This window comes from Saccopteryx bilineata, chromosome 2, assembly GCF_036850765.1.
Source record: "Saccopteryx bilineata isolate mSacBil1 chromosome 2, mSacBil1_pri_phased_curated, whole genome shotgun sequence".
NCBI lineage: Eukaryota > Metazoa > Chordata > Mammalia > Chiroptera > Emballonuridae > Saccopteryx > Saccopteryx bilineata.
The window spans coordinates 15,082,245-15,095,809 of NC_089491.1; the positions used below are offsets into that span (position 1 = coordinate 15,082,245).

The following is a 13,565-nucleotide window of genomic DNA, read 5'->3' on the forward strand; positions in this document are numbered from 1 at the left end:
GTGCTTTTCTGCGGCAGTAGGACTCTGCAGCCTCTCCCTTTGTTCACTTGTAGGTAATAAACATGAAGCCACATTGTAAGTTCTGATCACTGCAGAGCGTTCTTTGTGTGAATGTGCCATCATTCATTTAATCATTCCCCAGTAGGTGGACATTTAGGTTGTTCTCAGTTTGGGGTTATTATAATGAACGCTGTGTTGGAGTTCTTTGTGCATGTCCTTGCCATTTCTTTTTTTTTTTTTTTTTTTTTTATTTATTCATTTTAGAGAGGAGACAGAGAGGGACAGAGAGAGACAGAGAAAGAGAGGAGAGAGACAGGGGGGAGGAGCTGGAAGCATCAACTCCCATATGTGCCTTGACCAGGCAAGCCCAGGGTTTCGAACCAGCGACCTCAGCATTTCCAGGTCGATGCTTTATCCACTGCGCTACCACAGGTCAGGCAAAACTTTGTCTTTTTTTTTTTTTTTTTAGAGAGGAGAGGGAGAGAGAGAGAGAGGAGAGACAGAGAGAGAGAAGGGGGGGAGGAGCTGGAAGCATCAACTCCCATATGTGCCTTGACCAGGCAAGCCCAGGGTTTCGAACCGGCGACCTCAGCATTTCCAGGTCGACGCTTTATCCCACTGCGCCACCACAGGTCAGGCGCCATTTCTTTGTTAATATTTAATTGGTAGAACCGAAGAAGTAGGGTGATAGTGTGGTTTCCTAATGCCTGTAGTGTTGCGCTTACAAGTCTTAGGTCTGGAGCCCTGTAGCTTTTGTGAGTGTGTGCATTTTTCTGGGTGGGGATCTAAAACTTAGGTTCTTAAAATGGGTCGAGACCAACGTCGACTGGGAGCTGGTATTGCTGCCGGAGGTTTTCCACCGCTTCCTGTACAGAAGACCCACGGCATAGGTCAGGATAGCGGTACTTGCCTTCAGGTAGGATTGAGTGAGCCCTGGGAAGGGACAGAGACAGAGAGTCCCTTCCCTCGGGAGCTTACCAGGTGTGCCAGGGCTTCGCCACACGAATGGAAGACAGCTGCTAGACCCCCTCCCCTGGCTCTCCTTTTCTGCAGGCATGAACCTGCCACATGCAGTTAAGGCCTTCCACAGTCTGCCTTTTCCAGCCCGCTCACCGCTAAATAATGATGATGATGATGATGATGATGATAAAGGGAAACAGTGCAGAAGGCTGGTCTTGATTGAGTGCTCACTATATACTGGGTGTTATTCTCAGCCTGTGAGGAGGTACTGTTTACCCTCATTTAATAAATGAAGAACAGGGAGGTTGATTTACTTGTTTAAGGTCACACAGGAAGTGGCAGAGCCTGGATTTAAGCCCAGTTTGCGTCCGCAGCCTAACCAGCTGACCACCATGATGTCGTGCATCTCATACTCCTGTCAAATTAGGTGTCCTGGTCCAGGGGGTCAGGCCTTGCATTTCCCCACTTCTGTGACCCTTTTCTCGAAGACTTTTACTTCCTCTCCACTTCTAGAGATTCTGCCTATCTTTTAGGAAGCTTTCCTTGTTCACCCCTAAAGTAGAATAAATCTGTTCCTTCTCTTTTCATTTATTTATTTTTTAAATAAGAGGTAAGAGGAGGGGTGATAGAGCAACAGACTCCTGTATGCACCCTGACCAGGATCTACCCTGCGATCCCTGTCTGGGGGCCGATGCTTGAATTGACTGAGCTATCCTCAGCACCTGAGGCTGATGCTCAGACCAACTGAGCTATCCTCAGTGCCCGGAGCTGATGCTCAAACCAGTCGAGCCACTGCCTTCGGGAGGGGAAGAGAGAAAGAAGGGGGGTGGGGGGGAAGAGAAGTGGATGGTTGCTCCTCATGTGTACCCTGACTGGAGATTGAACCCAGGACATCTACATGCTGGACCGATGCGCTATTCACTGAGCAAACTAGCCAGGGCCAAATCTATTCTTTCTCTTTACTTCTGGGTTGCTTTTAGCTTGCAGATGATGGTCACATCTGGGCTTGTGATGGAGGCCATCTTCTGAGGTGGAAAGAACCAAACCTTTGGAGCCCAACAGACTGGAGTTCAGATCCCAGTTTTATAGTTAAGGGTCACATTTCTTCTGAGGGGCAATAGCATGTGTTTGGCAGAGCGGCCTGACCAGTGGTGGGAGCTCAGGTGGTCATAGCAATGACATCCTCTGGTCATAAGTTATTTCCTCGGAGTGTAAGCTCCTGAAGATGGGAGTCTTGTCCTGTCCCGACCTTCAGCCGAGGAAGGGGCTGGACATACAGCACCCAGTCAGGATGTCGAGAAAGTGTTGGTGTTGTGCGTGGTGTGTGACCTTGTTCTAGAGTGCCTTTGATGAAAACCCGACTCCGTCTGGCACACGTGGTGGGAGCTTGGTGGGAGGCACCTCTGAGCTCTGAAGGAAGGCTTCCAGCAGGAAAGGGTATTGGATCTTGGCCTTCCCAGTGAAGGATTCACAGTTGTTGGGGAAGACTGAGAGCAGTCATGGGACACAGTTAGGGTTAGCATAGCGAACCAGGCTGTCAGAGAAGATGGAGGGTGTTCTGCTCACAGGTACCTGTGTGTCTGGCTCTGCATAGCCACTTAGCTTCTTCCTATCTTTGTTAAGCAGTGCTTTCCTGTCTCCGAAATACAGATCAATTGTCACCTGCTCTCAGTTCTCCCTGATGGTCCAGGCTGGGTAGTTTGTTTTCTCTGTGTGTCCCCCAGTGTCCCCTGCTGCCCTTTGTCACGCACTGTAGGGTTTCTGTCTTTTGGGTCAACCCTCCCCCCTGTGAACTCACTGCGGGCAGCATGGCTGGTTCCTCATCTCTGCAACCTCGGCGTCTGGCACAGGCCCCTGGGGGCGCTTTGAGTAGTTACTATGAATTACCAATGAGACGGAAAGGAAGACACACTTGGGTCAGGTAGGAGGTGCTGGGCTGTGCTGTTTGAACCTCATTCTGTGTGATGGGTGAAGTTTGAGTGAGGAAGTGCTGCTTGAAAGGGGGCTTTGACGTGGTGGCGGTGTACAGTGTACCGGGTGGGTCTGCGCGGAGAGGAAACTGGAGGTGGGTGAACCGGGCACGGGTCTGTCCTGCATAATAATCCTCGTGTTTGTTCAAATACAAATGCAATAACCAGATGTCCTTTTATTTGGGAAGATTGTAGGGATGGCAGTAAGGTTTACCTGACAGAGGGAAGCAGTGTTCTCACGACAGCCGTCCTCTGCTGCTGGAGAAGGCTGACAGATGGCACCCTGTCCCCTGTTCGCCGGCAGTTTCCACCGAGAGACTCAGAGCGTCGGCTGTAATGATCTCCCGTGAATCCCAAACTAACAGTTTGTCGTTTGTTTTTAAAGAACACTGTTGTGATGGGGCGCGGGTGGAATATCATTGTTGAGTCATTACAAGCTCCTCAGAGGGTCTCTTATCTGAATACAAGAAGAGGAAACCCAGGCGGCTGGTGGCATGAGGGCACTTCCATCTTTGGTCATGGATTTTGTTAGCAATCGAGCAGAGGTTTTTGATGGTTTTAAGATCTGTTGATGAATGCCTAAAGCCCGCGCAGACAGGGGCCCTGCCCTGCGGAGTCCCTGAGGGGGGTGTGTGCCTGCTCCTAAAGGACAGTGGTGAGGGCGAAGCAGGCCTCGCTGTCGGCCTGGCTGATGTGGGGGGAACGCCTGAGCTCTGCGGAAGGCTGGGCTGCGGCCACGGCCCCTCCTCGGCCTCCGTATCCTTAGGGCCAAACTCGCATCATCTGCTGAATGTTGGTAAGCAGCCCTAGTGCAGCTGTGAGGAGAAAACACCATTTGAGTTGTCTTTGGACGTGCAGTAATCCCACCTGTTCATGGCTGCCTTGCAGTCTCGGAGTCTGACCCACTCAGATATAGATTCCCCGCCTTGGTGGGCATGTGGAGGGCAGAGGGGTGGAGCCCTTGAGAGCATCCGTGGTGACAGAGATCTGGCAAGCCTCCCTACCTTCTGGGGAGCCAGAATACTGCGTCATTGCAGGACGTAAGCAGGAGGATGGAGGCAGACATGTGGCTGAGCTAGCTGTAGGAATGTCATCGTGTCCCCTAAGCTGTGGGAATGTCGCCGTGTCCCCTAAGCTGTGGGAATGTCGCCGTGTCCCCTAAGCTGTGGGAATGTCGCCGTGTCCCCTAAGCTGTGGGAATGTCGCCGTGTCTCCTAAGCTGTGGGAAAGTCGCCATGTTCCCTGCTGAACAGGAACATGCAGTCAGGTAGGTGAGAGTGTGCATCGGTCAGAGTGAGAGTGTGGGAACAGTAAACCTCTCGGATTTCCACTTCTTTATTATACAATGGAGACACTAGCGCTGGCCCTGTGGGAGTGTTGTGAGGCCTAGTGAAGATAGTGGCTACAGGAATGGTCCTCAGGGCCTGGCCCTTGGTTGTTCAGGCCTGTCTCCCTCATTCCCGCCGCCCGGCAGAACCCCGCAGTGGATGGGGACTTTCAAGCACTGGGTACATTGCACTGCCCTGGGGCCTGTGGCTGGCCTGGGGTGTGGAAAGGGAGCCCTGTGGTCCCTCCAGTCAGCCCGGCAAGTTCCTGAGTGGGAACCACAGACATGACGCGAATGTGCAAGTCTCCAGTGACCTCACGTGCGCTGTGTTGTTGGAGAACTTCTCCTTTAGGAGTAGTTTTGGAAATGGGGTGTGTGAGTGTAGTTTAATTACAGTCTCGTTTTTAAGTACAGCTGCAGAAGGGTCTGCTTTCCGCTTTAGCCACATGTTAGTTTCTTCAAAGAGCTCATCCCAGTCTGCAATTTCCAGAGTTGCGAAGTATTTTTCAAATAAAGTCGTCAGTGTCTGTGACGTCTGTGCTCATGTGCTTCCTTGCAAACAGCAGATGATGACGCGCAGGGGAGGAGAGGACCATCTGCCCGGCTGGGTTTTGTTTTATTTTGCTGTTTCCTTTCGCCATTTCCTCCATCGTGGTTGCCGGCTTTTTCAACCGGACGCATATACTCCTTCCCCGTCCCTCTTCTGGGAGCCTTTCCTAAGGAAATAATTTAAATGCAGACAAAGCCGCATGCACAGAGATGTTTATTTCCCTTATTTTTATAAAAGCACACAATTGGAGATGATCTACATGTCAAAATGGGACTGGCAAAATTGTGGTATGTGCATGTCGGCAATGGAATATTAATATAGTCATTAAAAGTGATGTGTCTAAAGCAAATTTAGTAAGAGAAATGCTTATAATAAAATATGAAGTGAAAAATTAAGTCACAATATCCTGTCACCTGTGCCAAAATGCACAGAGAAAGGACAGAAGGAAATCCCGTCACACATGGACACCGGAAGGGTCGTGATGTTTCTCTTGCTGCTTTTACCGTTTCCTATGAAGAGCGTGTGTCTGGTGGTGTCGGCGTTGCAGAGGGCAGAGAGCCTGCGCCGGGCAGCGCCTTTGTCGTTGCTTTCAGCTTCCGTGCTGTCACCTTCCTCCTAGATCTAGTGCCGGAGCAACGCTAAGGAGGACTTAGTCCAAATGGTGCTCTTGGTAATCCTACTTTGGGCATCCGGGGTTGTTGTAAAGAGTTGGTTAAACACATGGGATAGTGTCTCTGCAAGTGTATGAGCAAGAAATTACTAGGGAACACTTTTTAAAAAAATGTTTTCTTTCTTCTTAATGATCTTTCTGCTCCCAGGGAAATCAGTAGGAGTGGAAGTGAGTGGCCGGAAAGAACTGATGGAGAGGTGAGTGTGCGGCATTTGGCGAGAGGACTTGGCAGGTTCGGTTGTCTGCCGGCTTCTTTAGTATCCTAGCTCCCTCCCGCTCTGTGGTTTCCTGCTGCTTGTAAATAAGCGGGAACACCTGGGAATGGGCACGCAAAGCTGAGGGTTCATGCTGTGTGTCCTGCAGCCCTCACTCAGTTGTTTTAGGTTACCCGTGGCATTTCTCTGTCTGGTGATGTGACCCAGATGACACATTCCTCTTGTTGGGACCTGGGTGCCTGCAGAGTAAATTCCAGACTCCTGAGCCTGACGTATGTGGCCCTTCTCAGCCTGGCATGTTTCCTTCACACCCAGTGCCCATGCTTCCGCCTCCTCTGACTTGTTCTCCAGACCGTGACTGCACAGCTGGGCACTCTGCCTGCCCCCCCCACCCCCCACCCCCGTGTTGTGTGGAAATCCTTCTGCAGTCAGTTCACATGGAAATGAACCTGCCTCCTCCTGACACCCCATCTCTCTATCACATCCCAGGATCAGTTCTTCTTTCTATAGCACTTGAGACACAATTACATTACAGAACTCACCACATTGTATTGTAATACTTTCTTCATTTTATCTTTTTATCCCAGAATTCCTCGAAAGAGGAAAGGAGCTGGCATCAGCTGGGTATTGGTGTGTGTCAGCCATTGCCATAACATTCACAATTCACATTCAGTATTTCTAACCCTACAAGGTGAGCATTGTGATTCCCATTTTCTGAGGAGGAGCCTGAAGGTCAGAGTTGCATACTTGCCTTTAAGAGGGAGAGCTGGGATTTGAACTTGTGCTTGTTGTGCTCCAGCGCCTGGCCTGCTGTTGTTATTCCACATTGCCCTTGGAGGGCAAAGACTGTGTTTTATTTTCAATACCGTTATTCCTGCTCCAAACCCCAGTATCTGGCATGTAGTTGGAAATCAGAAACTGTTCACGGAATAAGTGGATTGTATACTTTCTGAGCTTGCCTCTGTGGCCGCTGGGAAATGTCAGGCTCTTGCCCTCCTCTGGTTACTTGTGAAGGGTTCTGAATGTTATGGATACTTCCCTCCTCTTTGGAACTGCAGCCCTTTGGGCTCCTAGGGGTAAAATAAAGAAATAGAGACCAGTCTGGGGTGCAGAGTTTTCATTTTTATTGGCATCATACGGCCACCAGCATCATGAGAGCAAGCAGGCAGGGAGGAGATCCCAGCTCACACGAGGACACTTTTATCAGGACATCTGTAACCTTAGGAGAAATACTCTCCCACTGCAGTATTCCCAGTTCAGCCCTCTTACTTCTATCCTGAATTAACATCACATCCTACTGGCAGGCTGTGGGGAGGGTTGTCCCTGCTTGAGGCGAGGGAGATACCCCTTTGAGCAGTGTGGCTGGTGCATGGATTATGAGGGTTAAGGCTAGAGAGACCGGCAGGGCCTTGTTGGGCTGGTCCTCAAATAGTGCGTTAAGAGTCCAAAATCTGTAGGGAGAGGGGAGTCTTGGAAGGAAGGTAAGTTGGGACTGGACATGATCAGATTGGCCATTTTGAAAGGCAGTGGTGGTTCTTGGAGAGTGGTCTGGGGGTGGGGGATAGGGAGTCTCTGCAGCCCTTGTGCCCCCCTTTCTGTTTCTGACGGGTTTTTTCTTTCCTTCTGTTCTTTCTCAGCTATAGGCTTAGCACTCACATGGGTCACTCCCGAGCTAATTAAATGGGTGCCCTTGGCCCCTTCTGCACTTTTGTGAGGCGGCAGCAAGCCCACACATCCATCACGCTGTCTGAGCAAAGTTGCATCTGGTGTTTACCTGTTAATGAGTGCGTTGCAGCTTTGGAGTCCTTTGCTCTTGTTTGAGGCTTGTGAATAATAAGACAAGAAGTAATAAGAAAAAGTTGGAGAAAAAAGCTTAAATTAAGGAGCTTATCTATAATGGAGATTCACATGGGCTTTTTACAAAGTTCAAGATATTTTTTCTTAGGGCTTAGGTTAATAACCAGATGATTGCCAGAATGGTGATACTGGGACCTGCTCGTAGACCATGCAGGTTTTAAGATTTTTAAACCCAAAGGCACACCCGGGCTGTTGCCTCAGTGGTAGAGCGTCTGCCTGGTGTGTGGTTGATCCGGGTTTGATTCCTGGTCAGGGCACACAGGAGAAGTAACCATCTGCTTCTCCACCCCTTCCCCTTCCCCTTCCCCTTCCCCTTCCCCTTCCCCTTCCCCTTCCCCTTCCCCTTCCCCTTCCCCTTCCCCTTTCCTTTCTCTCTCTCTCTCTCTCTCTCTCTCTCTCTCTCTCTCTCTCCCCACACACACACACAGCTGTGGCTTCATTGGTTTGAGCAAGTTGGTCCTGGGCACTGAAGATGGCTTTGTGGCCTCTGCCTTAGGCATTAAAAAAAAATGGCTCTGTTGCTGAGCAGCGGAGCAAGGGCCCCAGATGGGCAGAGCATTGACCCCTAGTGAGCTTGCTGGGTGGATCCTGGTCGGGACACATGTGGGAGTCTGTCTCTCTGCCTCCCCTCCTCTCACCAAAATTAAAAAATAAATTAATTAATTAACCCAAAGTCCACTTCGTGGGTTTGGATTGGCCTCCCACATTCTTCTGGGACCTTGAAGGCATACAGACCTGGGCTTGAGTGTGAGTACTGTCACTTGGAGGTTGTGAGACCGCAGGCAAGTTTATGATGAGCCATCGCTAAGTGAGGCTCATCGCTAAGTGAGGCTCATCACTAAGTGAGGCTCATCGCTAAGTGAGGCAGTGAGGCTCTCCCCAACGCTAAGGGAGGCTCAGACCCCCTGCCTCAGGGTTTCTGCAAGGACCAGGTAGGACAGTGCACCCGGACACCTGGTGTGGTAAACGGCTGCCAGTGACTGACGTCCTCTCCCGGTCTCCCCCGTAAGCCAGACGGCGGCACGCCTCCTTCCCCGGCTCCGAGCTCAAGCCCACGAGCCCTTCTAGTTTCTGGAATGCCCTTGCTAAAAAATGCGTTTGGGGAAACAAAGAGACTCCACAATAACATTGCAAACAAAGGGCCCAGTAATGTAAGTTTTCTTAAGTCGTGGTCCTGGCACGGGAAGGTGACTTCTCTTTTTATCCCGATGCTCAAGGGTTGAGGAAGACAACTTAACCTGCCATTGCATTCTGCTGGAGTCTTCTGAGCCTGCAGCCTCTCACGCGTTGTCCGACTCTGACATGTCCGAAAAGTCCTCCTCCTTACAGGACCAGAAGCCAGATAGTGATAGCGAGAAGACTTCAGTTGTGGCGAACAATTTTTCTCAAGGTAAGCTAAGCTTTACGAAGCGTTTTAAACTTCGCCAAGGTGTCCTGGATTAAACAACAATTTGTCATCTTGCCTTAGTAAGCAGAGTGGAGTGACATTTGAATATTTCTCTGATGCAAGGGGGTCCGGTGAGGCCAGAGCTGGCTATTGGGAGTGTCATTTATCACTGGGGAAAGCTGTGGCTGGCGAAGGTGTTAGTGATTGGGGAAGAGTCAGTTTTAGTTTTTAAATGATGACATTATGTTACTTGCCATTTCCTTGCTCTTCTAACATTGGCCACGGGTCAGCCCCTTATTCTGCCTACGGCCGTGGAGCCGTGGGCTCAGTTGGCAGAGTCTGCCCCCAAGGCCCCAGCTGCCCCAAAGCACCCCTTTACCTCTCCTGCATTTGCTGTCTTCACTACTTCCTATTGGGGTACTAGGCAGGGCTTAGTGTTTATAATTCAGTGTATTTCAGGAGTACGAGGAAGAGTACAGGCCAGAGATCACCGCTGTTTTCCTGGAACAGGCCAGAGAGTGAATGTTTTAGGTTTTGCGGAGCATATGGTGTTAGTTTCAATTACTAAATCCTGCTGTTGCCACAGAAAGCAGCCACAGATAATATGTAGACAAATGAGGTGGTTGGGTTCCAATAAAACTATTTACCAGAACAGGTGTGGGTGTATTTGGCCCAGGGTGCATTGTTTTCTGGCCCCTGGTATAGACCCTGGACCTCAGCTGACATCTCCAGTCTCATCTCTAGGGAGTCCTTTGCAAGGCGCCCAGAGTGGCCCCAGAGCACAAGGCAGAGGTGGCCAGCTCCTTGCTGAGGGTCTTTGTGGATACCTGATTACATAGAACAGCGGTTTTCAAGAACTTGAAATCTCTTTTTAGCAACAGAACCTGCCCCCACCTTTTTTTTTCCGATGAAACTTGACATGTAGGTCCAGTGCGTAAAAGAACACGAGTGTTGGCTTTGTCCCTCATGGTGGCCTCTCAGGCCCCGAGGAACACAGTTTGAAACACACCTAGAGCATGAAGTGTATATGTGTGATGTAACTTCGGTCTCAGCTGGGGTCCCCTGCTAGCCAGTCACCTAGATGTGCTTGCTTGGGATTTCTGGTTGTATACCTCTGCGATTTCTGTGAGTTTCTGTGTACGGTCTGCCTTCTTCCCACTTGGGTCAGACCATGACTTGTTTCCTTCCCACTGCTACCTCCCGCACTGTGCCCATTCCATGTGGGATGCCATCCCATTCCCAGGACCCAAGACCGCTCCCGAGGCCTCTGTGGGAGGAGCAGACTTGCCTGAGGGCGTGAGGAACTGGAGGGGCTGGGGTCACAATGCAGCAAGCCAGCTCACTGACATCAGCTCACTGACCTCCCAGTATTTGAGGTCCCTCCTGCTGGTCCCCTTTTTTCTAGTCTCCGCCCCGTCCGCCACCCCGGCCTCTGTTTCTTTTCAGTGTAGAGCCCTTCAGGCACCCTTTATGGCTGATTCCTCTGAGGACCCATGACCCTGGGCTTATCATGCGTCCTAGTGGATTACCGGGCACTTCCTGTGGGGGGCAGTGCTCACGGAGCCGCCTTCATGCACCCACTGCTAGCCTTCTCGGCTTGTCCTCACGTTTAGTCTTTGCATCGGCTTTTTCCTTTGGTCATATTTATAATCTGAGTAGGGAGATAATTTTGTTTTTCCTTTTTTTACTTCACACTATATCATAAGCTTTCTGACAGGTTGTTGTGAACATCACTCTCAGTGGCTTTAGATGAGTCCATTGGATGCCTGAACTGCAGTTTTGCTTACATTTCCCTGTAGCTGAACGTTCAATTCATTTCTAAAATTTCACAGTTGTGAACAGTGCTGTAGGGGATATCTTTGAACAGGAAGCTTTCCCCTTACATGGGGGGTATTTTCTTAACCTAGATTCTGTGAATTGGGAAATCCTATGTAAAAAATATACAGTGTTTTGGGTGGTTACTTCTTAACGGGATTTATGATTTAAAGAATTAGCATTTGTCAGAGGTTGTTACTGTAAGAGGGACGGACATTCTCTCCCACTTTGTAAGGGTGAGTATAGTGTTTCCTTCTCCTTGGTGAGGGTTGCATTATTAATAAGTGGTGTCTAATTCTACTGGGATTGTTTCTTAAGCCCAAGCGAGGATTCCAGCTCCCGCCAGACTCAGTGGAAGGTGGCTTGTACTGATGGCCGCTGAGCATTATTAGCCCAGGAGCCCGCAGCATGTGGCGTGGGTAAACCAGCAAGGACGGCTGCAGTCTAGAGCAGATAAGTTCCTGACGCGCTCCAACCTGCCAGGCGCCAGGGGGTTGCAGGGCAGTAGGCGGGAGCAGCCAGTGACCCGGCCACAGGACGGCTTCAGACGGTCCAGCAAATGACTTGCCTCATTGTGGCGTTAACAGGAGAGGAGATAGCTGAAGGTTTGGGAATCAAGTCATCTCATAAACATTCGGATTAAATTACTATTTAATTAGGGAAAGATCTGTAACATTGTGCTACTTTTAAATGAAAGCCATTTTGGAGGAATTAAAACTGGGTCATAACATTAGTATAATGTGTTAAAATAAACATTACGAAGACATACTGAGTGCACCCCAATTGATGAATTAAATACATTAGTTTTGCCTTTGGATACTTAATATGATTATGCTTTTAACGGTGATTCTAGAAACCTGCCTCTAGGTTGGAACTAGCATGGCAGAGCCTTAAAAAATAATACATGCTCATTTTAGAAAATGTGGACAGTTTAAACTTTTGTATATTATTAAATATTAAGATGTAATATAGACATTTAAAAAAAAAACTAAAGTCTACTACCCAAAGTCAACTTCTGTTAATATTTAGGTGTATTTCCTTTTTGTGTATATATGTCTTTCCTGTCTGCAGATTTTTAAAGAGAGTTGTGATTGTACTGATAAACTGGTTTGTATCTGTGTTTTTCTGTGATACTATAGGGTCTTCATGATATAATTTTAATGGCTGTGCAATACTACGTCATAATGGATGTAATACAGTTTATTTAATCACTTGAGTTATCTCTAGTCCTTACTGTTTACAATGCCAGGAAGAACATTTTTATGTATTCTGGCCAATGGTTGTCAGCATCTCTGGTGACCTCTGTAAATAAATTCCTTAAAGTAGGATTATTTGGTAAAAGACATTGGAAAGAACCTTTCTTTCTAAGGCTAATGATAAAAATAGTCTCCAGAAGTTATACACATTTATACTCACGCTAACAGGATGCATTTTTGAGAGTACCCTTCTCATCATTCTCACTATCATTGAGATTATTGTTTTGTTTTGTTTTTAGTCTGAAACTAGTAAATGGTAAATGGGTAACATATGCCTTTGAAAAAATTAGTCCTGAAAATGTCTGGATTCATAATGAAGGTAGTTTCATCAACTCTCAGGCAATAGAAGCAGACTGGAAAGTGATCTGTTAGTTTCACCATAAGGAAGGTTTTAAATTAATATTTGATATTTAGAAGAAGAAAGGGCTGCATTAAAGTTAGCATTAAAATTGTATGGAATGTAATTTGTCCATGTGATGTAAGATATCTTCCCCGCGGAAGGCTGCAGAGAGTCACCATAGAACTGAGTCTGGGCTGTGGGCAATAGCTCAGCCTCCCTGCCTGGCAAGGAATCACCAGTTGCTGACTGTCTTCATACATCCAGTGCTATGGGAACTTCGGGATCACTGCATAATCTAGAAATTATTCACTCTGTTAGGGGCTTCAGACTTTAAATGAAAAATGTCCTTCCCGTAGACCTGCTAATGGAACATATACAAGAAATTCGAAGTTTGAAAAAACGTTTAGAAGACTCTATTAAGACAAATGAGAAGCTACGGAGACAGCTGGAACGACAAGGGTCTGAATTCGATCAAGGTAGGAGGGACCTTCCCAAAGCCAGGGCCAGCCTGTGAGGGTTTCATTGGCTTTGCATTGGCCTGGCTGAACACTCTGCATTGGGGAGGGCGTCGGACTTGTGGCCATTGGCGGTGCATTGGCCTGGCTAAGCACTCTGCATTGGGGAGGGCGTCGGACTTGTGGCCATTGGCTTTGCATTGGCCTGGCCGAGCACTCTGCATTGGGGAGGGCGTCGGACTTGTGGTCATTGGCGGTGCATTGGCCTGGCTGAGCACTCTGCATTGGGAAGGGCGTCGGACTTGTGGTCATTGGCGATGCATTGGCCTGGCTGAGCACTCTGCATTGGGAGGGGCGTCGGACTTGTGGCCATTGGCTTTGCATTGGCCTGGCCGAGCACTCTGCACTGGGGAGGGCGTCGGACTTGTGGCCATTGGCTTTGCATTGGCCTGGCCGAGCACTCTGCATTGGGGAGGGCGTCGGACTTGTGGTCATTGGCGGTGCATTGGCCTGGCTGAGCACTCTGCATTGGGAAGGGCGTCGGACTTGTGGTCATTGGCGATGCATTGGCCTGGCTGAGCACTCTGCATTGGGAGGGGCGTCGGACTTGTGGCCATTGGCTTTGTATTGGCCTGGCCGAGCACTCTGCATTGGGGAGGGCGTCGGACTTGTGGTCATTGGCGATGCATTGGCCTGGCTGAGCACTCTGCATTGGGGAGGGCGTCGGACTTGTGGTCATTGGCGGTGCATTGGCCTGGCTGAG

General features: G+C 49.1%; 1 protein-coding gene across 5 annotated transcripts in view; it reads left to right on the forward strand.

Annotated features, from left to right (window-relative positions):
- Positions 1-13,565, forward strand: part of CDK5RAP2 (CDK5 regulatory subunit associated protein 2) — a 181,706-nt gene that overhangs the window by 137,561 nt on the left and 30,580 nt on the right. For all 5 annotated transcript variants that reach the window (XM_066256376.1, XM_066256378.1, XM_066256380.1 and 2 more), the window contains 3 exons: positions 5,626-5,674; positions 8,767-8,939; positions 12,704-12,823. In XM_066256376.1, coding sequence (XP_066112473.1) covers positions 5,626-5,674; positions 8,767-8,939; positions 12,704-12,823 — 342 coding nt within the window. The remainder of the gene's footprint in view (positions 1-5,625; positions 5,675-8,766; positions 8,940-12,703; positions 12,824-13,565) is intronic.